The sequence below is a fragment of the Aristolochia californica genome, unplaced genomic scaffold, assembly GCF_029961685.1.
Source record: "Aristolochia californica isolate CCGP_79_NKW_82.1479 unplaced genomic scaffold, dmAriCali1.0.hap1 SCAF_10, whole genome shotgun sequence".
Taxonomy (NCBI): domain Eukaryota; kingdom Viridiplantae; phylum Streptophyta; class Magnoliopsida; order Piperales; family Aristolochiaceae; genus Aristolochia; species Aristolochia californica.
In genome coordinates this window covers 3,902,471-3,930,439 of record NW_027181771.1, presented here as the reverse complement: position 1 = coordinate 3,930,439, position 27,969 = coordinate 3,902,471, and the positions used below count along the sequence as shown (strand labels likewise).

At 36.0% G+C, this 27,969-nt stretch overlaps 1 protein-coding gene across 1 annotated transcript; it reads left to right on the top strand.

The window, feature by feature from the left end:
* Positions 1-161: 161 nt before the first annotated feature.
* LOC137934182 (ribosome biogenesis protein NOP53) lies at positions 162-17,097 on the top strand. The gene is made up of 12 exons (XM_068778441.1): positions 162-490; positions 3,503-3,675; positions 3,754-3,796; positions 3,916-3,941; positions 4,052-4,132; positions 4,287-4,397; positions 9,219-9,301; positions 9,482-9,601; positions 9,671-9,793; positions 9,939-10,005; positions 10,120-10,199; positions 16,868-17,097. The coding sequence occupies exons 1-12, from the start codon at positions 322-324 to the stop codon at positions 16,872-16,874; spliced, it is 1,083 nt and encodes a 360-aa protein (XP_068634542.1). The 5' UTR covers positions 162-321; the 3' UTR covers positions 16,875-17,097.
* The last annotated feature ends 10,872 nt before the right edge of the window (positions 17,098-27,969 follow it).

The following is a 27,969-nucleotide window of genomic DNA, read 5'->3' as shown; positions in this document are numbered from 1 at the left end:
GACTAAGTTGAACCAGGTTGAACTAGGTTGAACTAAGTTGAACCAAGTTGAACCAAGTTGAACCAGTTTTGACCAAGCTCTTTCACTGCATTGATTAGTGACTGGGTCGGTTTTCTTAAAGACGGAGAGAAGGTAGGAATTGGTAAAATTGCTACCCGGGTTTACATCTGACTGTCATCAGCGTTCGCTGGAACGGCCTCTGGCGCCTCCGCAGCTGCCCTCGATAACTCGCAAAAGCAGTCCAGATTGGAGAAGCCAGTCCTGATTATTGTTTGTCCTCTCTCTACCCTGCTCTCTCTAGCGCTGCACCCCGTTAGAGAGATGGGCAAGAAAGCTAAAACATCTCGGAAGGGAAAGAAGGCATGGCGCGCAAATATACGCACTGACGATATCGAAAAATTCTTCGAGAGATCTACCAAGGACGCTCTCAGCGGCGGCAGCCTCGATGCAGTGCCCAGCGACTCCCTTTTTTATGTTGATAAGACCAGAGGTATGGAACTAACGGCGGTACCTTGCTCACCGGATTTAATTTTTCCGCTTATGGTTGGCTTGTTGCTAGGGTTTATTGATGCTTTGATTTCTCTAGGATGAAATTATTAGGGTATGTTTCATTTTATAGCTGAACAAACTAATTTTCGTTCGTGGCACTTACTTTGTTTGATGGACCTGTAGTTATAGTTGTCGACGCGTATATCTTTTTGAATTGAGCCGCTACATGTTGCTGTGTTTTCTACACGTTTTAGATCTGGTTAGAATTCTGTAAAAGTTGTGTAGCAGTTATAGTTTGTTACATAAACTGATGAACTTATCCATTTATTATTCTTATTCTTGATTGATGGAGTCGTCTTGAATGTTTAAATTTACTTACAAGAGCTATTAGATTTTGTGCATTTTCTGGAGTGCCTTTTGACTCCTTCAGTGGAAATATAGCTGACATGCCTCCGATGGAACCCTTCCACATGTTCATTCTAATGGAAAGATATAATCGTATTGCTAATGGACCAACATAAAATTCGCATGTTTATGTAAAGTTTCTCTTTACACTGTAGGTATTCATGCATGAATAATTCAATGATGTTTTTCATTACTTAGTGGCCTCATGTTCTAGATTGGTAGTAGTGTAGTAGACAATCTAAAACACTTGAGAATTTGCTCTATCTGAATAAGATGCCCTGCAATAACCAATAGGGGTGGGCATGGGTTGGTTTCTAGGGCGGTTTTTAGAAATCCAATCCCTCTCTGCTACCCTACCTTAGAACTTGTCCTTGTAAAAACCTGTGACAGGGTTGAAAATCCTACCCTGTCTCAGCATTCCAAGCTCATCTCTGCTCCATCCCATGACCATTCTATTTTTCAAATAATTATATAAAATATTTAAAAAGAAGAAAAGGAGGCGGGATTAAGTCCAACTAAACTTCGTTGCACCTAACTTTTTTCTCCTAAAAATGTTTCTATATTTGATTGAATGCGACTTACTTGTATTTACACACATGCCGTTTTATTTATCATTAAAAAGGATAAAAATAAGAAAAATGTCCAGAATAAATTCCAATCATGAATGCATGAGACAAGAAAAAAATATATAGTAAGAGGCAATTAAATTTAAGTCACTTGATTCAACTTAATAGTTAAATTAAAATTGGGTGTTGTCTAACTTAAAACGGACTTGGATCCATATCAGTTAAATGGGCCTATAATGATAAAAAAAATAAAAAAATAAAAATAAAAATGTCTTTTTATACATTATTTGTGAAATTAAGAAGGTAACTATATAATTAAACTCCGTGGGTCAGATTCGTATGTCGATTGAACATGCATGGGATTTTCCCCTTAACCTGTCCCTCCCCAGCAGGGTGGGGGAAAACTCCTTTCCCACCAAAATTTGGTTGGGTCTAGTCAGGTTCATTATTTAACCCAACTAGTTCCCACCTCTGGTAACTGAGCTTTCTATTTTTTGTGGGTTCTGTTTTTCCTGAAAGGTGAACTTCTTTTACTTTAATAGGTGTGATTTCTGTATTATATGTTTCATCCCCTATCCATTGGATTCCATTAGCTCCCCTGATGTGAATGAAGAATGGTTAACTTGAGATATGTTTGCAATTTTATGGTCGGTACCTGGTTCAGTGAAGCACAAGTCTAAACATGATACTATGAAGCTGAGGACCCACCGATACCTGATCTGCTCTAGGCATAGATGGGATTTCTCTTCTGCCCTGTGAGGCAGAGACAGTTATTACAAAAAAACTTGGTCTGACCCATTGGATTTTGGGATTATATGTATGCCCCATCTTTTTTTTATAAGTGTCATAACCTTTCAAAAAAGAGAAAAGAAAAAGAGCAAGCTAGGATAACTTTTCATAGAAACATTTTGACTCTATGCTGTTCACTCAGAAAAAAAAAGTAGATGATGTTGGATGCATGAACACAAGAAATGGAAAAGGTTGGGAAGGAGGCAGGTTCATACGGTATGATGAGGTGGGGATGTGGCAGGGATAGGGTTCAAGGATGGTTGTTGGGTGAGGTCAAGTTTCCTGAAACCTGAATTCAACCTGACTTGTTGGTGTCCCTACATGAAGTAGGTTGGTAACAGAAAAGCATAAAAAGTCAATTGCAGTAAAATGCTCTAAACCCCTCTCATTGCCATCTCAAGTTACGTCTGATTTACGAAAACCGTCATTAGGCTGTCTTGGAAAAAATAAAAAATTAATCCAGGCATAGGGTTTATTGGGCAAGGCCTCTCTTGTTTGTCTTATTCCTTTATCTTTTCAGGGAGAAAATGTTCTGGTTGATGGAAAAACAACAGATAAATGCAAAAGATAGATACCGTGGAATGAATTTTACTGGACCTCTTTTCAGTTAATAGTGAATCGGCACCAAACAAAAGAAAATACAAATTTTTTTTTTACAATCTACAGTTCCTAAGATTTAACATCTGTATAATATTGAGAATAAAGAAGTGTCCCCCTTCTTTATCAAATCAGAATTTGCGACGGTTAGCTCTTCAAAACTGAACTCTTAGATTTTGATCTTCTCAATTAATCTTTTTTTATTGTCTTTTCTCTTTTTGGTTTTTTATTTTAGGTTGTTGGGTTTTCTTTGGTTTAAACATGTACAAAAGGAAAAAAATCAAAGAAAGCATTGAGGGAGGAGAAGTGAGGAATGTCATTATGCCATGTCCATGGCAAATATTTTTTTCTAATTAGTTTTCTTGATACATTTGATGTTTGAACTTTCTAGAATGCGTCTTACATTGCTTAATCATGTTTATATTGGTTCAACATGAAATTCCAGGTTCCTTCAAATCTATCTCTGTTCTGAAAAGCAGCAACGGTTTGTTTATTGAACAGGAGTCAGATAGAAAACAATAAAAGAATACATCATGACAGGCTTTGATTTTTGGAAATATTTATCTATTGTTATTGTCATTTTACCAATTTCCATTTCCTAAATTCAGTTTGTTTATCAAAGAAATTGATAGGTGTTGTTTGTTTTGATAAATTAGATTTTACTATAAAGAGAAAGATAGAAAAACATAGGGAGAAGGTTCTGCGCTGCGATAGTGTGCTGCAGAGGAATTCCTATATTCAACCTATTCCATTTACAACAGTAAAAAAGTCGAAGAAGAAACAAAAACAAGTAAAGAAAGTGATATCAGAAACTGAAGACACTCCCAAGGTTTGAAAATCAATTTCATATTATTTTGGAGTGCCAGGTTTGCTTTGTAACATGTTTATTCATATTGTTGTTGATCAGGAAGAGCAAAATTTAATTCCAGCATTGGCTGATATATGGAAAGGTAAATACCTTGACTAATTTGCATTTTGCCTATTGTATGTTCATACTTTGGTGTTTTGAGCCAACATTGATTGATTTGTCTGAAAGATAACATTGATTGGTTGTACTTGGAACTTACAGATGGAGAGGATGTTAAAACCAAAAAGGTAGGTTGTGTCTGTGTCTTTTTTTCTTGTACATGCATGCTTGTGTATTTCTTCTCAGTTCTTTTCTTATCATGGGTTTTTGAAGTTTCCTTATGTTTTCTTTTTGGCAGAATACAAAGAAGACTCAGATTCCAGCTGTAGAAGTAGAGCCATCTGGTTGCTCATTCAATCCTTCATTTGAAGCTCATCAGGTATCATTTCCATTGACCATATTCCTCCAAATAGAACACAATTTTTTTTATGTAGTTCTTAAGTTTCTTATGTTCTGATAATTTTATTCTTTCTCTTTTTAAAAAGGATGCCTTATAGCTTTCTTTATCTTTTTTTTCTCTTTTTCGTATGCAGGATTCACTTGCTCAAGCTGTTGCCAATGAAATGCATAAAATCTACAAAAATGAATTAGGACCTCAGCCTGTTCCACTCACCGTGCCTGGTGAATTAGTCGGTGAAGAAGAGGTTGGTTTTGTTTTTTTGTTTTTAAAGAAAGATTGGTTTTCTTTGTTCTTGTCTTCTACTGATAGTGCAAGTATTGTTTTTGTTTAAGTTGAGAAAAATATAGTGTAGATGAAGGAGAAAATTGGGAGAGATTAAATCAGAATGTGAAAAATATAAGAGAATTAGAGAGAAAAGAGAGATATAGGGAGAGAAGATAGAGAGAAAAAGAGTAGTAGAGCTTGGCAAGTGTCTCTATCCGCCCTTCACTTTCTATAAAATAGGCATTAATTACATATAGGAGTGGCAGTGGGTTGGCTCAACTTACCTGACCTGTTCGGGTTCAGGTTAACCCACTTAAATATTAAAAAATAAAAAATATATAAACATATGAGAAAATGTATGGAATTTTTTATTTTATAAAAAAATAGTTAGTAAATAAGTTTTTTAAGTTTTAAAAACTAAAGAACAAAGCGTCTGAATACATGGATGCAACTTCTGCCGACTCGTATGCTGTCCTACATAGCATACACATTGCTGCTGATCGGCTCTTCTTTCGTCTAATGGTTGAGGGGGGCTCTTCTTCAGAAATTTCATGATGTAGACAGGATGCAGAGCCCCTTTGGAGATTACTTGCTCAATTTTGAGGTGATCTCGGACATATCTTGCAACCTCTTTGTTTCTTGGATTCATGTCTCAAGATTGATGAATTCTGCTGTGGACAAGGTGGCAAAAGATGGGCTTTCCCTCACTCACCTCACGATATTTCAACCCCTTAATTGCTATTGCTGATGTATTGTTTTCTTTTCTATGTTTTCTGTTTTCATTGTTTTTGAGGTGATCCCCTGGCTTGTGGGGGGCACAGCTTGTGGTCCCTTCTCTCTCTTAATAAATCCCCTTTTCAAAAAAAAAAAAGGAATAAAGTGTCTGGTCTTGTTCAAATATATTGAACCAGACCATTTTGGTCCAATTTTTACTCTTTTAATCAATTAAACCAGCACCGTCAGATTCTTGTATAAAATCTGAACCTGACCTGTTTATTAATCGGGTCATGTGAATAAACTTGTACCCGACCTATTTATAACTTGGTTGGGTTCAGGTCAAATAAATGGGTCAGGTTCAGATCAGGTTACCTGGGTGGGTCAAAATTTGCCACCCTTGCTTATATATTGGTAGAAATACCTCTCCATATAAATCGAATGAAAAGTGATTATATAGGATTAGGTAGATAGAAGAGTAGATAGAAGATTTTGAAGAGAGAAGAAGCGAAAGAGGCAACGATAATGAATGGGTATTTTCTAGTTCTTTGGTGAGAGACTAGTACTCCATTTGAGTACAATAAGGAAAAGTACAGAAATATCCCTATCACTAGATTAGAATCCATTATAATTCCTTGTTATAGAAAAAGCGAAATATATCCAACTTAAACACTACCTAAGTGAGAGGTTAACTAAATTACTCATTCACCCATAAGCATAATGACCAAAATACCTCTGAAGGATATATTATGCAACACTCTAGAAAGCTGGTAGGGAGTTTGGAGATTATGAAGAAGGTGGAAATTTCATGTAAGCTCCAGCCCACTGACAAGCATCTATTATAAGGCCACAATATCCACACCCAAGGTCCTTCTAGGATAATCTTCCATCAACATACAAAGACCGATCAGAATGGAATTAAAATTGAGGTTTCAGAATTTAATGGAAGCTAGATGCTGAAGGCTACCTTGATTAGATGGCTGCTAAGAAGGTTTCACCTAATAAACCAGTTGCTTTGGTAGTGTTACAATTAAGGACATGAGTGACGGCTTGGAGGCAAACCACAATATTCCTCCAAAGCCAACTCTTTGAGGACCACCACTTGGCAAGAGATGAAGAGGTTAATCGGAGAAGATTTGCTGCCCTTTAGCTACCGTAAAGTGTGAGAAACTTTATAGACTCACACGAGGCACGAAATCCTTTTCCAAATATATTGAAAAGATTTATAAATTGCTAGCGAGTTATTGGGTTGGGGAAGCTCAAGATCAATTGGTGTCTCATTATGTAAGTGGGGTAAAACCCTCTATCTATAGGAAATTATGTATGCTTACCCTTGCTTCTTTTTTGGAAGAGTTCATCAAAGCTAGATATGCTGAAGAAGATGAAAAGTTATCTTTTAGATCACCAAATTATCAACCGTTAAACCATCTAATTTACCTACTATTGCTAATCCACTTCTTGATACAACCTATCCTTCATTCTCATCTTCAAAGACTACCTTAGCCTCCTCAATTCCAGCATCTGTACCAGCCCAATATAATACCATAGGTGCATGTTTTAAGTGTGGAAAGATAGGTCATCAAAGCGTAATATCCACAAGTTAGACAACAAGTTTTAGTTTTTGTTGATGGATGTGAAGAAAGGATGGTTTTATATACTACCAAGGATTCAAGAAAGCATTCCTAACTTTTTTTTTTTTTTTTTTTTTGTTGAGAAACACTTGCAAATTGTTCAAGCGAAGAAAAAGAAGTTAGTGATGGTATTACCTTCGATGCAGAAAATTATGGTAGTCAATTATCTTTAGTGAATAGAAGGTCATTTCTTATGCCTAAGAAGGTTATGGAGTTATGTCACAACATCTTTACCACCACATTCTCTTGGGGGTCTCACTGTGAAATTGATTTCAGGGAGCTGTAACTATATTTTCTATCAAAGAGTGGTTTCCTAGCTCAAATTGAAAACAAAAGTTCATCCTTAACCTTACATGCTTGCGTGGTTGAATACTTTTAACGAGGTACCAGTCTCAAAAACTTTATAAAAAAAAAAAAAAAAGTACCAGTCTCAAAAAGGTGTCTTGTTACTTTTGGCATCGGAGATAAGTATAAGAACAACAAATGGTGTCATAATGTTCCCAGTCATGCATGCCCCCTTTTACTTGGAATGTCATGGCAGCATGATAGACAGGTAATACATGATGGCAAGAAAAAACACTTACTCTATTGTCAATTGGAAAAAACTCATTTCAAAGGATCATGAAAAGTTCAAACCCATTCTTTCCCTCTTTGGACAGATTTAGAGAGGGAAATTGATGAATAAAAAATGCGTTTTGGTCTTGTTTCTACCTTCCAACATAATGGGCAGCAAGCTGAAATGGAGTTACAGAACCATTATACATTCAATGTTTGTCACTATATTATAACGGGTTCTTTTAAAGAGGGTGAATTTAGTATATGACTCAATTGTAGAAGGAGAAGGCCATCCAAAACAATTGAATATATATAAATGAAGGAAAAAGAAAAGGAAAGACAGACTGAAATATTTTTGTTTGCATTTTAGAAATGTTACTATTTTAGGGAAGTACTCTGATTTAGTATTTCCTATCTAGGGAAAGTCAATATGTTTCCACTCTTAGTAGTTACCTAGTTGGCACTATATTTCCAATTAGGAGAGTTTTCTTTAGGAAAATCTTTCTCTTTTAGAGGACTTTACTAAAATCTCCACTTGATGAAAAGAGTTTCCTTTATTAGTAGTTATAGAGGAAGTAAAACTGGTCTGATTTTGATGCCTTTGGTAATCTCCACTTGTGTTTGGACAAGAATTATGGTTTTGCGCTTACGTATGACAAATGTGAGTTGCAATAGAGTAATGGCAGGAACGATCTGCATGTTGTGGCTCCAAAGTGAAAAAATGGTAGAGTATTAGCGCTCGAACGATTCAACCTCTAGGGTTTCTTCTCTAGCTCAGAGATTCTTCTTTAGCTCTCCTAGCTCAGAGACTCTTGTTCAGCCCCCCAAGTGGGAAAGGAACTCATTGTTTATAGAGGGTGAGAGGTAGTTCAACCACCTGCCTTTCTCTCCTTCAATCTCTCTTTGTTAAGTCTTCAATTGGTGCGATTGCGACATGTGGTAGGACTAGTTCTTTAATCCATGAGATCTTGACACTTGGTGGAGTCAAGTCTTCATTTTTTGAGATAGCAACATGTGGTGGACCAAGGTCTCTGCTATGTCGGATGTTGTGGAACCATGTTATGCCATGGGTTTCTAACCAGTGATCAAGTTCCTTCAATCTGGGTTGTTGATTGATGTCGACAATCCAGATTGTCAATCCGGGTTTTAATGTTGGTGATCAAATTTTCATGCCTATAATTGTCAATTTAGAAAATTCTTAAAGATAGTAAGTCTACTATTAGTAGTTTCCATTCTATGTTAGTTGCTGGTATTCTTTCTAAAAAAGGTTGTCAAATTAGCAAGTCATAATTCAATTGTAATTAAAATGTTTATTTCTATGAAAGTTCTATTATGGTGATCCAACTTATTTTGGCAAGTCTTTGGATGTTTTAGAGTCTATAAATAGCTGATTCTGTCTTAAATTTGAGTGATTTTTGTTTAGAGTTAAATCCAAGTTTTCTTTTATTTGCCACAGCAACTTTGTTTCTTTTCTTTTTGTTGATACTTGGTGGTTTTTTTCTCATGTGCTAGCTAATGCTAGTTACAGAACAACCCCTGAAAATTCAACTTATTCGCTTTAAACTTGATAACCAGGAATTTCCTAGAGTTGAGAAGATAGAGGTTAGGTTACTTTTATTTCCTCCTTGTTTATTTACTATATTTCAGAAGTATGCTACACCCACCCCCACCCCCAAAGTGGTCATTGTACTAAAGTTCAGTCCATCGAAATAAAATTATTGTTTCATCATTGAGAAAAAAAAGACGTGGTTATTATTTGATTAATTATTTTATGATGTCCATGTTCCAAGATCTAGAGTTGATTTTTCTTTGGCTTCAGCAATGGATTTGTTTACTGGATTTGTTTTGGCCCGTCAACATCTTTGATTTGCTTACAAGATACTGAGACCTATGTCTTCCAGATATATTTTCTTGATGCAGATAATGGTGATGATGATAGTGATGATGCGGAAGATTTACTAGAGAAAGGTGAAACTGGGCAGAGGTTCGTTTCTATTTGTAATACTAGTCTTACTTTACACACACAAACACTCATGTTACTGTTGTTTTTCTGAACCTACGGTTTGGATGAAATCAAGGGATAGTTGATAAATTGATTAATTTCTTGGATGTGACATGATTTTTTCACACCTTAGCTTTTTGGTATTTGCTGAGTTTTGTGCAGGCCATCAAAGCGAAAGCAAGTGACTCGTGTTGAGTTAAATCGAAGAGCTAGGCGCAAAGAGCAGCAAAAAGTGGAGGAAGAAGAGAACAAGACAAAAAATGTCTCCAAAGAGATTGACAGGTGGTTTGCATGGGTTATTTACTTTCTTCAAGGCCTTTTCTCCAACTAATTGCCTGGTTCCGTAATCAGTTTACCAGATATACTCAATGAAATAGCTCAAGAGGATGAACAAAAGAAAAAAAGGCATCTCAGGCGTGTTTTAGCTAGGGAAGAGAGACTGAAACATGCCCCACCTCGTCTGGGAAAACACAAGTAAAGTTATCCAGATCCTATTATCCACTATTTATATGTACATATCACGATCCGGCTAACAAGGATTGATGCTGTTCATATATGATTTATATATGTTTCCATGGTAACTTCTTGTTCATGCTCTAGGATTTTGGTTCTCTTTCAGGTTTGAACCTGCTCCCGTTCAAGTTTTGCTGTCTGAGGAAATATCAGGATCTCTTCGCAAGCTGAAGGTTTGCCAGCACCACTCTCATCTTCTTTCCTTCTCTGTCTGTAACCCCCCTCCTCTCTCTCAGATGCACACTTTTACATCTTGTTGACTGACTTGTTTCTTTGACTCTTGCTAGGGTTGCTGTACACTTGCAAGAGACCGATATAAAAGCTTGCAGAAGCGAGGGTTTCTTGTTCCTGAAGCTAAACGCAGAAGGTATGCCTATCCTTTTACAGTTGTTATAAAAATAAAGAGATTTGGGAAGAAATTGAGAGAAATAAGAGAGTAGAAGAAGAAGGAAGCAAGCAGCCTTGGGCATTGAAGTTCGTGCCAGCAAGGCACAAGCTTCCTCTTTTATTTCAGGGTTAATTGATAATTACTAAAGGACAGAAATGCCCCTACATACATAAGATGTCATATCTCCTAAAATACAGCTCTAAACTTGAACCACAAGCATATGAGAACATTGTCTATTCAACAGACATTAACTAGGATAAAACACAATATAGGAAATGACCAAAATATCCCTGAACTGTTCTAACATGTCCTATTATGTGGTTTTAGGAATCCTGAGAAAGCCATTTTACAAGAACGAATTATAGTAATAGAAGAAATAGAAATATTGCATTCTCTACAATAAAAGAGAAATTATACGGTACAAGTAACAAGTTGATGAGCTTCTCTCTAGTAAATCTATTGTATTTCACGTTGACTTGTTTTCAACTGTCTAGAGAAATATTGGTTTTGCTGCAGATGCAACGTGTCTATTATGTCCAATTTCTATGATTGCTTTAGTTGATCTTTAGGCTTTTCTAGTCAAGGTTGGCCAAGTAGTTGGATGATTCATGTTTGATGCTGCAAGTGTTAATCTGGCTTAAATCTGGTTCATCACATTTGAAATTGGAACTTGTGGAATTCTTTATCCGGCAAACAGAAATATTTTGCTGGGAATATCAGTATTAGACTGATGTAGCATGGAAAAGTAGTTGACAGTTCTTTTTAGCCTTCACATGCACTCTCTCTATAATTTACACCACATCCCACCCGGACGGAGGGAGGGAGAGCCTAAACCCTAAACCTTTTCCAGAGAAATGGGAATATTAGTATTAGACTGACTGTAGCATGGAAAAGTAGATTTGACTGCTTTTTTAGTACTTCACATGCACTGTCTTTACAACTTAACGGGACCCTAACCCTGAGGGAGGGAGGGATAAATTGCTCCTACCTTTTCTTACATATTTTATTGTGCCCTTTAATTGTAAGCTTCCCTCTTTTAGGCTTCATTATTTGTTTTCTGGTCTACCAGTCTGCCATTGCTTTTGTCTAACCGGATTTTTTGATGTGGTCTTGCTACTCAAGAGTGAGAAGGTAAACATTGAACCGCAATTTGAGGCTTCTTCTTATGCCTCACTCATATATTTATTGATTTAAGTAGGGGTTCCATGTTAGGTAATCCCAACTTGAGGGCGAGAATCATAGTATAAAGATATTGATGAACTTTGTACTGATTTAAGTAGACCACTGCAAAGCTCATCTGTCATTCACAGTCAAGAATTATTTACAAAATTTGTTTGTGCGATAGGGTGCAGGCAAAAGCAGATCTATGTAGCATGTTCCAGTGTAGACTTAGCCTCATTTCTGCCTTTCTTTCCCATGATGACTAGGAACGTGCAAATACTAACTTTCACTTCGAATTCCGGACCTGAACATCCTGCTGCTCATGGTTTTGCAAAAGCTTCAGCTTTAGCTTCCTTGCCATCTGGATGTGGCAAGCTGAACATGGCATGCTAACATCCATGATCTATATGTGCTAGTTTGACAGGGAGTTTGAAGTACTTCATGTAAAGATTTTCATTGTTCATGCAAAACATAATAAGGGAGACTTCTTGTTAAATAAGAAGTCATTTTTATTATTTATTAGATCTCTCAATTTTAGTTATATTTAGGTTAGGACAGTGTAAGTGGAAAAATAGAGAAATAATGTGGAGGAGAAAAAGAGAGGAGGGAAGAGAAAGAAAGGAGAGAGAGTGGTAGGTTTAGGATTTAGAGAGAAACCCAATGTCAGAAGGAGAGACCCTGAGGGTCGTGAGTGAGGAGCCAAACCCTCCTCACATTTTTGTATTTCACTAATCATATGAAACAAAAATTATAAGAATGCCCTTAGGCATGTACGCTGTTTCAATCCCAATCTAATTATTGAATACCTACCTTCCTACACTCTTACTCAAGTTGGAGCAAACATATAAAATTAGCCTAGCTTGGTACTTAAAAGATAAGAACTTTACCTTGGGTAAGGCATTGCTAAAAAAGTTGCCTAACTGGTCTTCAGATTTCATAAAGGAGTAGTGATTTTTCCGTTTATGACAATTTCTCGAATGAAATTGACATCAATGTATTTAGTTCTTTTCTGAAACACTGGGTTGTTGAGAATAAATATGGTTGCTTGATTATCACATGACGTGACCATTGGCTTCACTGATTGAATTCGAATTCAACAAGTAAAGACCAGCTTGAATCATCTCACAGGTTGTCTGGGCCGTTGCATGATACTTTTACACTTTGCTCCTGCATATCTCCAAGTTTCCACCAACAAAAGGGCAATAGTCACTAGTAGATCATCTGTAAAGCTTAGACCTTACATAGTCGGCATTGGACTGACCCATAATGTCGATATGATCATGATGCTTGTAAAGGGTCCTTTTCTTGGCACTTTTGAGGTAACGAAGGAACTGAAGTACTCCTTCAAGATGTATTTTCTAGAGGACATTCCATGAATTGGCTGATAATCCCTCTTGCAAACAGAACATCTGGACAAGTTACAATAGCATAGATGAACTTGCTAGCTTGCAAAGATACCTCTTCTTATCCTCTAGAAGAGGAGAACTATCGCCATGTATATCAGAAATTCATGTCCATAGGAGTATCAACCGGCCGAACTCCTAAAAATCTTGTTTACTCAACAAATCTGTAATATATTTTCTTTGTGAGAGGATGAAAACTGTTTGTTTCTTGCCACCTTAATGCCTAGAAAGTATCTCAACTGACTTAGGTCCTTAGTATGAAAGTGCTTACCAAAAGGCTCCTTCACTATTGTAATTCCCTGCACATCATCACTAGAGAGAACAATATCATGGACATATACTATGAGCACTATAGTCCCAATGTTCTGTCTTAGGATAATCATTGATTAGTTAGAACTACTTCTGTGGATATCAAGGGCCAAAACCACCCACTGAACTTGTTGAACCAAGCTTGAACACTCTATTTAAAACCATAGATAGTCTTGTTTCCCTTGAGCAGCAAATCCAGATGGTTGCTCCATATAGACCTTTTCATTCAGATTTTATGGAGAAAGGCATTTTTATGCCAAGCTGATGTAGCTTCTAGCATTTATTAGGAGGAATAAATATAAGAATTCTTGGGCTGGGGTATAGGAGAGGAAGTCTCTTTGTAACTTCCTATCTTTCTTAGCAGCAATTGATATAAGGATTCTCACTGAGTTGAGCTATGGTGTAGGAGAAAAAGTTTCTTCATAATCAATGCCATATGTTGGAGTATACACTTTGGCCATTAGTCTGGCCTTGAATCGTTCAAGGGAACCATCTCACTCCCCCTCTTGGATATTTGATTCAGAAGTCTTTACCTACATGTTAGGTATGTCTTCCTTGTTTCAGCCATTAATCCGTCTTCTTCATATCGTAAAGTTACTTTAACTGATAGGTCCACCTCTCCCAGATATCCTTAGATGTTCCTAAGTTTCTAATTGATCTCTTATTTGTGAGTCACATTATTGAATCTTGAAACTCTTTTGTGACTTTTTATCCTATTACAGATTCATCCTACTTATGACATTTATGCTTGGGACATGTCGTCACCATTTAAGCTGCATTAGTTTTTTCCTTCACTGCCTGTAAATATCTCATTTGATTGTGAGTCGTGTCAGTTGGGAAAACATAATTGGTCTAGTTACCTAGTTAGTTTTAGTCGTAGCACCAAGTTGTTTGAGTTAATTCATTTTGATGCATGGTGTCCATGTCGGATTCCTAGTCTATTTGGTTTTAAGTATTTTGTGTCATTTATTTAGGATTTTAGTTGAGTAACTTGGGTGTATCTCCTATAGGACAAATCCGAAGTCTTTGGTGTATTCTTGAATTTTTTTATTCAAATAAAAATTAATTTAGTGCTTGTATTCATGTGCTTCGTATTGATAATGGGTTAGAATATCTTAACCATAAGTTTTTTGACTTTTTGTGCCTCCCCCATCAAATGTCTTGTCCTTATATTCAACAAAATGGGGTGACTGACATCTTTTTGAGGTTACTCGGACTCTATTACTACACATGAACGTTCCTAAGTCGTTTTGGAGGGGTTATTGTTTTAACTTCTTGTTTCTTAATTAATTGCATGCCCTCTGTTTTGAATGGTCGGGTTCCTTTCTAACTTTTAAAACTGCATTGTAAACTATTTGATATGGTACCTCGTGTTTTTGGTTGTAATATGTTTGGAGCTTCAATTGATAAGTTGTTACCTTGGTCAATCAAATGTGTCTTTCTGGATACTCTCGTTGACAAAAAAGATACAAATGCTATGACCTTGTTCGCGGGAAGACATATGTCTCAGTTGATGTGACCTTCTTTGAGCATACCCTGTATTTTGAGTCCTGTAATGAGATTCCTGTTTCTTCTGAGTCTTCTTCAGATAGTCCAGTTCCAATTGCTGTCTTGGATGTTCGAGCTCCATCAGGTTCCTCTTTGTCTATTCGTGTCTATAGTCGCAGTCCTTGTGCTGTTGTAGTGCCTCCAACAGATAAGCCTACAGAGCTACCTTCTCATGCTCTGTCGTCTTTCTCTTTGCTTGTAGGTTCTGTCCTATTAGATGTGAACTTGCCTATTAGTCTACGGAAAGGTAAACGGTCTTGCACTTCCTATCCTATCTCTAAATATGTTTCTCTTGACTTTTTGTCCCTTTCCTTTAAATACTTTGCTATGTCTTTGTCTACTTCTACTATACCCCATTCAATGTAGGATGTTTTATATTCTCCAAAGTGGAAATGAGCTATGGATGATGAAATGAGGGCTTTGGTGTCTCAAGGAACTTGGCGTCTATGTGATCCTCCAGCAGGAGCTACTGTTGTGGGGTGTTGTTGAGTTTATAGTATAAAATATAATGTTGAGGAGACAAGGAAGGTATTTAAGCTGCAAAAGGCTATTTATGGACTTAAACAGAGTCCCAGGGCGTGGCTTGAGAAATTTAGTACTGTAGTAATGTAGTAATGTAGTTTGGGTTCCATTGGAGCTATTCTGATCATTCTATGTTTATACTTAAGAGGAAGACTGATGTAGTTATTTTGGTGGTCTATGTAGATGATATTGTAAGTCTGGTGATGATCTTAAATAGTACTTGACCACACATTTTCAGATGAAAGATTTGGGCCCCCTCAAGTACTTTCTTGGCATTGAAGTTGCTTGCAGCAAACGAAGTATTATTCTCTCCTAGAGGAAATATATATTAGATATGCAACAAGAGTATGGTTTGTTGGGTGCTAAATTGGTAGATACTTCCATAGAAGTCAATCATAATCTTCATGACACACAAGGTCTTGCTCTCAAGGACAAAACTCAATACTGATGCCTGTTAAGTAAATTGATTTATGCTATAGTTACCAGGCCAAATATTTCATTTGTTGTGGGAGTTGTGAGCCAATTCATGGAAAATCCACAGAAAGTACACTTAGAAGCTATTCGGCGGATTTTAAAGTATTTGAAGGGTGCACCTGGAAAATGTTTGTTGTATACTCAAAATGGAGAGATTGATGTACTTGGATATTCGGATGCTAATTATGCTGGGTGCTAGATGGACAAACGGTCTACATCAGACTACTGTTGTTTTGTTGGAGGTAACCTAATAAGTTGGAAAAGTAAAAAAAACAGACAATTGTGGTTAGATCTAGTGCAGAAGTCGAATATCGAGCAATGACTCATGTAGTTAGTGAGCTCATGTGGATTAAATTTGTTCTTCTTGAATTTGGTTTCCAGTTACCAGGTCCTTTGCTCATGAAGTGTGATAATGAAGTGGCTATCTTTATTGCAAGCAATTCTATATTCCATGAGAGAACTAAACATATAGAGGTTAATGCCAATTTATTAGAAATGCAGTTATGCAAGGAAAGGTGGTAAACTCATGTGAAGTTTTGAAACCAAATGGTGGATGTGTTTACCAAGTCATTGGGAAGAAGTGAACATGTATCCTTCTGTGATAAGCTGTGGTTATTTGATATGTACTCTCCGACTTAAGGGAGAGTACTAAGCTTTTCTTCTCCTACTATAAGAATGCCTTTAGGCATGTAGAATGTCTCAATCCCAATCTAACTACTGAATTCTTACCTTCCAACAGGCAGCAATATAATTCTTTATTGTAAGTAGGCAGCAAGGGATGCCAGGGAGAACATACTTATCCTTTCACTTCACTTTTTCTCAAGACTTCCTAGCGAGCATTGTGAGTTCCCAAGCTCTAGCAGCCAGCATGAACTACTGTGAGGGTTGACACGCCTTATTTACATCATAAGAGAATCTTAGTTGGCTCTTCATTAAAATAAAATTGATTAACATATTTAAAATGGTATAGAAATTGCATAGGTATTAGAATGCAAAAGAACTCTACTGAAATAGTCAGGAAGGAGTGGGAACTAACAAATGTTTGTAGCTTTTGAATAATATATATTACTTGGTCAACTGAGGACATTCAGTATTTTACTGCATCCCAATTCCGCGGAACAAACAAGTCTCATAATTCAATTACCTTGTTGCTTTAGTAGTGGTAATAGGTGTACTCACTAGCATTTGTGCAATGAATTAAAATTTGATTGACTTTGGTTTCTGGTGCAGGGTGTAGTGAATTGGGACAAGTGGGCTAATGGATGAGTGGTGATCATCTGCATAGACCTTAGTGTTTGGAGGGTAGTCTTTTTTTTTCTTGTAATCGTAACATACCTTTAGATGTTTGAATAGGATCCTTCAATTGGGACCTTTAGTGAACAGGCCTATTATTGGATGCTTTTTATATAGTACTTGTTAATTAAATATAATATTTTTAAAAGTTACTTTTCATGTTAAAAGCTTGTTTGGAAGTTACAAATGAAACGTCACTTTTTATGCTTAAAATTCAAAAAAGTAGTGTTTGATGTAGTTTATTTAAAACTCTTTTAAGTCCAAGTTGGATGAGATGAATAGGAGCAAGCTCAGTTGTAGCAATGCCCTACACTCAAAATACTAAATCCAGAGGTGTGCAAACAAGCCATGAGCAACGTCAACTGAAAACCACAACTAGAGTCTAAAATGTAAACTTGCAGATGCTATCCAATTACATCAAAACACAGTTATAATTTCATTTATGTAATCCAACTGGCCAATAATTACAATTTAAACCAACAAAGTTCCTCCCTATATAAGGCACATAAACCGAATAATGAAAAAAACAAGAACTAGAACTAGTACTCGAAAGATGTCATCTTTTGTTTTTCATTCCTCTCAATCTGCAGATCAATGTTATTCTTGGTATGGAGCAGCTAAGCAGATCTGGCTTTTATGTAGAGATGGAACTATAGTAATCTTAAGACGGCTAGTGGTTATTGAATCTATTGGACAGTATTTCCTTTCTTAGAACAGACTTATTTTGTTCCATCTAGGCATTAGTAAGGAAATCTTTACGCCATGCCCTTGTCTTTTTCTTGTGCTATTGTCAACTTTATAAAAAATGAAGGGCAATAATGCTTAATTTATGCTGAATATACTATCAATTTTGACTGCAAAATGCTACAAAAGTGGCTTGAACCATCCTATGAGGGAACAAACCTGTTTTCCTCATTTTTAAAAAATGGATAAGAAGGATCCCTAACTAGGAGGCCTAGTTAACTTAGGCGTATTACCTGGTCTTCCTTCTAATAACCCCGTTTTATTGCAACAGGTTAGTTACATATTTTCTTTGAAACAAAGATATCCAAGACTTACTCCGAGTTACCTCAACACTAAGGAAATAACTCAAAATTTTCAAATCTTATGTCTGAATATGTACTTGTAAATGACATTTCAAATTATTAATACCTTGCACATCACTCGTAGATAAAATAATATCATCAACATACACCAACAAAATAATAATATCAATTTGTCAATTTAAAACAAATAACGAATAATCACTGTGGTTCCTAAAAAATCCAAATTGCATAATCACCTCACTAAACTTCTCAAACCAGGATCTATGACTTGCTTTTCCGAGTCTACAAACCTTTTGCTCTTCTCCTTGAGCAACATAGCTAGGAGATTATTCCACACAAACCTCTTCAAATAAATCACCATACAAAGGCTAGTGCTGATTCACAACCACAAAAATTAAAATACATATCAAATTACGGCTAGCGACTTGAGAAAAAGTCTCAGCAAAGTCTTTGTCATAAGTTTTGAGTATACCCTTAGTGTCCAGGCAAGCCTTATAATGATTAATAGAGCCATCAAAGTTGTACTTTATCATATATACCCAACAACAGTTAATACTGTCCCTCTATCGGGCAAATAAAAGAGTTCCCAAGTACCATAGATTGTAAATCATCCATCTCCTTATTGGATTTCTCATTTCTCACAAAGAGAAATAATTCATTGATTTGTATAATTTGAGTATGTTGGACTTCTATTTATAATTAGAAAAAGTACATAGAATCATAATGAAATTAAACTACTCGTTCCAATTACCCCCACAATAGAATTTTTAATTATAATCAAACTAAACAATAATTAAAGAGAACTTAAATAATTTAAACACCTTTTAACTAAGACACTTCTATGAGACTTCCTCTCATGACACTTTTATTAGACTCCACCATTCCTATGATGATCATGTAAGACTCTTTTATAATTGCCCTTCAACACTCCCCCTCAAATTGAAGTTTGTAATTTTAAATTGCAAGAAAAAAAATTCTTGGTCTTCAATCTTCTTTGGATAAAAAAATCATCATAAATGCAAAATCTTCATATTTTGTTTTCCACTTAATTGAATATTTTGGTCACTTAAAATAAAATACCTCTTTCTTTGTACTTCTTCTACTTCTCCCCTTCAAACAGGGGATAATAAAGGACATAAAGACCCATCTTGGACAAAATAAATATGGAAGAAAAAATCACTTCTAGACATACGAAAAATGGTCAAATTTTGAAAAAAAGAACTTTGCACCATTTCAAAGGCGGAAAAAGCACCTAATTTTGGGCAAAAATAAATAAAAATAAATCTAAGTGTAACTTAAAAAAATCACCACTTGGTTAAATTAAAAGATTTGACTCACGCTGGATATTGGATGCACTCTAGTATTCTACAAGTATAGGTCTATAAGCATTGCTTAGAAATGATAAAAATAAAAATGAATAAATTTAAGAAATACTAGAGGAACACAAATAGCATCACGTATACTTAAAATGGAAGGAGGTGATAATGTAATACTCATACTTCCAAAAAATAAGGAGGTGCTCATTAAATCAATAGATTAATGAGAATGAAGCAACATTAAGTGAGAAAAAAATGTTTACCACAATTGTCCAAAAAAATAGAAAGTTTTGGGAGAAGCTCAAGAACGTATAACGGTAGTAAAGGGTAACGGTAGTAAAGGGAGTTGAATAAGAGAGATTGCTTAGCCTAAGAGTTAATGGCAAATATAAAAAAAAAAAAAACTCCAATAGAAAAAAAAATGTGACAAATAGTTCATTCTTCTCTCTTGTTTCTCTTTTGAAACAACATGGAAACTCTAATTTAGGGTTTCATGTGGGAGACAAGTTAATTTTGTTCAGAAAAAGGTTTATTGAGATTGGGATTTCAAAGAAATTTTTGTCCATATAGGAGTGAATTTATGCCATACAAACTAAATGTAATGGCTAGAGAGAAAAAAAGAAAAGAAACTTTGGCATGCATGGTTACTATATGGTACATGCAAAACACAATTTTGATAGAGAAGAAAGGGCTGATGTGAATTCTTGTAAATTGATGAGGTATGCAATTAAAAAAATGAAACTTTGAAGTCTAGTGTTTATGTACTTAAAGGAAAAGAAATCAGAATTGAAACATTGAGACTTATCTTTCAGGAAGAAGTTTAAAATTAGAATCTTTGAAATCAACATACTTCCATCATGACCTTTGAGTCTTTTGATATTTATATCTCTCTTTAGAAATATGAATTAAGAAATGGTTTGCTAGTTAGAAACTAGAGTCACAAAGATTTCTTTCCAGATAAAATTCTTTATATAAAGTCTAATTCTTGATGGCATAAAGAATCTTGAAAAATGAAGCCTTTTGCTATCACTACAACCTTGTCTGCTACTTGACCTTTGCTTGTTTCAGGTGTATATTTCTCTTTTTAAAAAACTGGGATTACCAAAATTATTTTTGTATTAGAAAATAGACTCAAATAGTTTTTCATAAATATATAATTTTTAATATGAAAAGTATTGTGTGGAGGGGAGAAATACTAAGAAAAAATTGGTATCGAGATATGAAAACATCAATGAGGAAGAAAAAGTAGAATACAAACTTAATCTAATAGAGATGATAGATAAAAAAAGAAGAAGATCACATTATCTTTGTGAGTTGACTAAGTCAACTCACAAAACCTACTTTGTTACCATATTGAAGTTCTAAAAAAGAGAAATAATTCATTGGCTTGTATAACTTGAGTACATTGGGTCTCTATTTATAATAAAAAAATACATAAAAATCATAATGAAATTAAACTACCCAAGTCCCACATACACCTAAAATAGTAGTCCTAATTAAAATCTAAATAAACAACAATTAAAGAAAATTAAAATAGCTAAAATTCATTTTAATTGAGATGCGCTTGAGAGACTTCCTCCCATGAAACTCTTGTTAGACTCTACCATATTAATTCTCATTCTTTGAGACTTCGCTCTATGAGAGTCATGTAAGACTCTTCCATAATTGCTCTTCAATACTCCCTTTCATAGCACCCTTTGACTTAGTGCATAAAAATGCCTATTTTACAGACCTAGGGAGAGATGCAACAGATAAAGATGAGGTAAAAACACGAAATGACGGAGATAAGTGAGAAAAGTAACATACTTAGACATAGATACCTTGTACTGGGTTTAGAACAAGAAGCTTAGTGTAAGGAAATCATAAGATGAAGATCAAACAAGGAAGGGGAGAATTTTTAGGATCCACAACCAAAGAAGAGGACATTGGAATAGGCATATCTACCGGTAACTGAAATTGGTGCACCCCCTGACAAGAGACAACATCTGCAGCCAGAGGAACATGCAAAGACATAGGAGCAAAACCAGATAATACAAGAGGAGAAGAACTAAAAAAGAACATGCAAAACATCAATTAACTCAAAGAAATTCCAAGATAATGGAGCATAACAATGATACCCCTACTGAGAGCGACTAGCACGAGAGGATAAACAGGATGATCGATCATTCACGATGCAAAATGAGAAGTTGAAGAGTCTTAAATGGATCTTCAATTCATTTTTTCATTCCAAATTATTCCCAACTCCAAGTCCTAGCCATTCTCAGAGTTCCAAAGCCTTCACTACCATTCCTTTTCGTTTTTGAGGTATTCCGCCTCCAAATCGAGGAAAAACCCTCATTTTCTCACTCTTTACACCAAATCTGAAAATCCAACAATGGTTCACACAAAATTGATGGCAAAGAAGAGGACTCCAACCATGGAGGCTGATTTGTGCAACGAAATACCCAATTGGCGAGAGCGTTCCGAACTTCGCAACAAAAAAGTAAGTATTTTCAACATTTTGCTTAAAACAACATTGTGGAGCCGAATAAGTTGGATGTAGAATTTTATAGAAGAGAGATTGAAGGTTTTGAGGCCATTTACCCCTTGTTGGTAAAGGTCTTCTACCTGAAGTTGCAGGTAGAAGAGCTTTTCCCCAAAAACTTGAGACTTACATCGTATGTGAAGAAAATTACAGTGTCAATTTGGTCCATGGAGCTGAATGATTTAATGGGGAGTATCTTCATGAGGAGGACAAGGTATGTGAAGGAGAATTGGCTGGTAAACCTCCATAATGACTGCCCTAGAAATATTCATGATGTTATCCTACTAGTGTTTGGTAGATAGTCGGTAGCTCGTATGAGGTCAATATAAAGGATCTCATAATGACTCAACGGGTAGTGATGGAAATTGTCATCCACGTCCTCAACCCGAGGAAGGGGATATTCTCCCATCTAAGCACAATTGACATCTTTTGGATGCCAGCCATTACACCGAAGGTGAGACTCAACTTCGGCTATTTTATGGTGAGTCGGATGATGGACATTGCAACTAGTTCAAGAGTAGACGACCTCCCATTTGGTCAAGAGATCACTGCCATCCTCTAACACTGTGAAGTAGCCCTCACCGATAAGCAGAGTGTGGACATCACTAGAAAAAATGTCCATCGATGAGACGAAGGTTGGGAAGTTTGGCTTCACCACGTGGAGAGGTCAAGGTGTGCAAAAGGAAGGCACCTTAGGCAGTTGGCTTCGGGGATGAGATGTGCCTTGAACTCCAAGCATACGAATTTGAGTTAGCCAAGAGGAGAAGGACCACAAAAAGAAGGACCTACTAAGTGCTCTCGACGACGCGGTAGATGATGTTTACGCTGCACAAGCGGCCATCCTTGCTACCCAAGAGCAACTAAAGACCGAGTAGGTAGAGATTCAAGTCAGTCTGCAAAGGGTCGAGAGTATGCTTGAGGCCATCATTAGTTGTCCTACTCTGCCTTCCTAGCCGTCCTCTGAGACACCATTTTTATTGACTCCTATGTATCTACATCTGCTTCTATACATTTGTATTTATGATTGAGCACATATATTTACATTATTTTTGTAAATTTTAAAAGTTATATATGAAATGGTCTTTAAGTGCTAACTTTTTTTTTACTCGTTTGTCCTTTGAATATCTTTTTGAGTATGACAAAAAGGGTAAGAAACAGATTAGACCCATTAGGCACACTAAAAAAAATTACAAATTGAAACTTAAAAAGACTAAAATAAGATATGCATTGATTAAGGGGGAACCGTTTCTCAAATTTGCATATTTAACTTACCTCTGACCTGGAGATGATGTAATTTTTAATTTTTCAAATTTAGGTTTTATCTTCATAAAAAATAGAGAGATTGTTGATCGTATGTTGACTCCCTCCTTAATTTTGATGATAACAAATTATAATAGAGTTGACAATTGTAAATATAGTATTTCATATACTTTTCCTTCTAGAGATATCCAATTTAATGTCTAAAACATCAAAACGTAACAAAGACTTCAAGCATCATGCAAAGTCAAAAACTCTTCAAGAAACACCCTTAGAAGATGAAGACAAATTGAAGATTAGAATTTTAGGATTTACTAAAACTCGTCTATGTAAAAGAGAGCTTGCAAGTTCTTCCAATTTGAGGTACAATACAAACTTGTAGCTTTAAGATATAACATGCATTCAAACTATCATATACACATTTCAAACATATTAGAAACACTTAGGATCATTCATTCCAATGCTTTAGAAGAATATTAGATGAAATAACACTGGAATGATCGATCATCTAGAAGTGCACTTGCCAAAATTATAAAGCATGATCAATCATCCCATTTGGGCTGATCGATCAATACTATCTAAGCAAAAAAATAAATTCATGTTGATTGATCGATCAACCTCTTAGACTGATTGTGTTAGAAATTAAATGCCCTAATTCCAAACTAACGAGAGCAATAATAATAAACGTGGAAGAAGGAAAAAACAAGTACAAAAAAACACAACAAGAGTTATACAGGTTCCCCTCAAAGTGAGACTGCGTCCTGTCTTCCGCCACTGCAGTAATCCACTATGAAGATAAAATAGTTTACAAGAGAAATCACACACTTACACGTGTTTCTCTCTAACCTCTCGGGCTGCAACTCGAGATGCTCCTCGGATTATCATAGTGGTGACCCTCAATTATAAAGAGAAAATTAGGGCAATCGCATTACAAGAGTGAAATTCTCAAATTGCCCTTAATAAAATAATAATTAATATATCGTGGACCAACTCAGCGGAGGACATTAATTAGGCTCCACAACTTAACAGATTGATCATATAAAACTTTGTGAGCTCAGGATATAAATCATGATCAATCATAGGAAGTTCATTGATCGATCATACTTGCAATCCACCTCCAGAGGGAAATCCGATTGATCAATTTTGTTACAATGTGAGACCCACCATGGTGCACGAACTGGTGGGACCCACCATGAGGACGTGGGACACCAAGAAGAGTCCTCACCCAAACTAGCACGAGTTAAGAAGATAAGAAGCACAAACTGAAATGAGTTAGAAAACTTGAAGATCAAGTGGGACTCACAAAGATACCACAAGCTGGAAACCTTATCAATATGAGTTAGAGGATCATGTGGGACCCACATGGATAAGGCCACGAGCTGGCCTCCTCCCTTATATTCACGTTATTGAAGAAGAGTTCTAGTTCAACTTATATTGGACTTCTAGTAGATTGGGTTGATAGACTTATCTTAGAGAGTTAGAGTTGGAATGTAATTACGAGATTGAAAGGCTAATTGTATAAGGACTCTATCTCTTCCTATAATATAAATAGAGGTATTTTAATTTGGAATTAATTAAGTTACACATCTCCTTCTTGAGTAAATCTCTCTCTCTTTGCTTGGTGCACATCTCTCTTTTCTTTTTTTCTTCTCTCTACCTGAGAGCTCTTCTTCCCTTTTCTTCTTTTTCTTTCTCCTTTCTCTAGCTTAGAATTTTGGAAAAGGGATCCTAAATTCAACATGTAATCAGAGTATTAAATTTAGGATCCCTCGTCAAAAAGAATGCTTTAAAGAAGTGATGATCAACACCACTAAAAGAAGGCTCTTTTGTGAAGGAAGATCACAAACCGTGAGATAAGTACTTAATTTTTTTCCCTTCATGTTACTGGTTTTCGAATTTAGAAGATAATTTAAAGATGACTATGTGAATGCTTTTCGTCTTATTTTATTATGGATATGCATCCCTCTCCATCTAGAAGAAGCTATAAAAATAGTTTTGTCGGTTTGGAAATTCTGTTAACCGAGACCAGTTCATGATCAAATTGTTGAATTTTTTTTCATGGGAACAAGTGTCCCCTGATATAGAAGATTGTTATTGAGTTTCTTATGAGTGGTATTAGAGAAAAAAATCAGAATAATAATTTAGCATCAATGCTAAAGTTCCCCATACATCGAGTTATTTGAAGAATACTATTTGGTGTTATTGTTAGAATTTTTTTGAAGAAGGGCTTATCATGGCCGAAGAGAATATGAATATCAAAAGTGATATATTGAGAATTACCACTATACCCTTACGTGGGGTATCAAAATTTTGAGTTGGTCCACATCAGTTTGGTGGTTTCTTATAACAAAAGACCTACCTGGTCACCTCACCACCCGAGGACCACCTATTGATGAAGATGATATTTTTTATAAAAAATGGTTGAAAAATGATACCTTGGTGATTAGTTGGCTAATCAACAGCATGGAAGAACATGTCTCCAACAATGTCATTCATCTTGACATTGCTAAACGAATTTGGGAGACATGTGCTAAACTGTACTCTTACCCGGATACTCTACATAGACCATATGATATTCTCCAAAGGATGTTGCATACTAAACAAGGAGAAAATATTCATGAGTACTTGGCCCGCTTTAGAGGTTTTCTTCAAGAGTGGAAGTTAGCTCAGCCTTCAACCAAAAATATTTCTATACAAGACAAGCAGAAGGAAGCCTTAATTATTGCTATTTGCCTTGCAAATATTAAACCCCATCTTGAGATTGCCAAGAGTCAACTTCTGAGTGCTTCTGCTGTCCCCAAGTTTGATGATGTCTATGTAACACTACTCCGTATTCCAAACATTTCTTCCTCCTCTACTGAAGTATCATCCGCTATGTATTGTGATCATTGAGGACCATCATCTAACCGCGGCGGAGCCCAAGGCAGAGGTTATAGAGGAGGCAGAGGAAGAGGCGGAAGGACTGGTGCTGGCAGAGCAGATGGGAAAAAATGTACTCATTGTAAGAAATTTGGCCTCACTATAGATCAATGCTATTACAAGGATTACAAGGCATGAAGTTACTGTGGACAATATGGTCATTATAAAGAAATATGCTATAAAGCCAATGGACAGTTAGAATTGACAAAGGCTAATCAAGCGTTTGTTAGTGATATAAAAGAAGAACAACCCACAAAATCAGCTACACATAAATTTTTTACTGATGAAGAGTATGAGCTATTTCAGAAAATGAAGACAATGCTGAGTTCTTCTCCTAGTTCCTCCACAACTACTGCTGCCACTACTTCTTGTGGTATGCTATCTGCCTCATCTTCATCTTGAATAATTGACTCAAGAGCCTCCAAGCATCTTACAAGTAACAAAAAATTATTACATTCTCTATCTCCGAGTCTTTCACACAAGTTTGTTACCTTAGCTGACGATTCTCAAACCAAAGTCTAAGGGAAATGATCCACTTTTGTCACACCATCACTTCTGCTTACTGATATTCTTTTTGTTCCTACTTTCCCTTTGAATCTATTATCTATTAGTCAGCTGACAAAATATTTTAATTGCTCTGTTACCTTCTCACCCACTTCATGTGTATTTCAGGATCTTATAACAAAGCAGGTGATTGGTGGAGGCCATGAACAAGGGGGACTTTACTACTTGGACATGCAAAAAATGAATATGGTTTCCATTATTGAAAATGAGACAAGATTATGACACAATCGGTTGGGACATCCATCTGCACAGTCTCTTCATTATATGTTTCCTTCTCTTAAAGTAAGGTCAAAATTTAATTGTGAGGTTTGTCAATTGAGTAAACATTAAAGGAGTACATACTCTCCTCGTCCAGAAGTCAAAAGTGTTACTTCATTTTCTTTAATTCATACTGATGTTTGGAGGCCCTTGAGTGTCTCCAACATTTCTCAAACAAAATATTTTATTACTTTTATTGATGATTTCACTCGCACAACTTGGTTGTTTATATTTAAGGAGAGTTTTGAGATACCATTTATTTTTAAGTCATTTCATGCTATGGTACTCACACAATTTGGTCAAAAAATAAAAATTCTTCAGTCTGATAATGCCACAGAATATGTTTCCAAAGACCTTGACTCTTTTTGTCAAGAAAATGATATTATCCATCAAACATCATGTGTCTACACTCCTCAACAAAATGGTGTAGCCGAACAAAAAAATTGTCATATTCTTGAGGTAGCTTGAGGTTTATTATATGCCATGAAAGTTCCATACTTTTATTGGCCTCTTGCAGTCCTTACGGCTTGCTTTCTTATAAATTGTCTACCATCTTCTGTTCTTGGTAATAAATCTCCTTACTCTAGATTGTTACCAAATGATGATCCATTTTCACAACTTTTGAAAGTCTTCGGATGTCAATGCTTTGTTCATAATTCATTTCCTAGACACAACAAACTTGATCCTAAATCTATCAAGTGATCTTCTTGGGATATTCTCACACACAAAAGGGTTATGTTTGTTATAGTCCCACTCTTCAACGTTTATTTGTGTCCAGGGATATAATATGTTTTGAAGACTCCTCATTTTATTCTAATAGTGCTCCTCCTGATCTGTCCTCAGTACCAAGTTCCCCTCGACCGGTTGTGCCCTATGATATAGAGATTATTCAACCCCCAGAGCAAGTGGCCAACACCACACCTGCCGAGTTAACAGATCCAACAAAGGTAAGTCCTTCATCCCCAGTTATTTTTGGCCCTCATTATGATACTCGTCCTATTGCTATAAGGAAAGAACCTAGATCATGCACTAGACCTTCTACTTCTCATCCCATTTCAAATTTTGTGTCTCATCATCGCCTCTCACCTTTACGTTGTCAGTTTCTTTCTTCTATTTCCTCCATATTTGTTCCATAGTCCTATCAGGAGGCTCTAC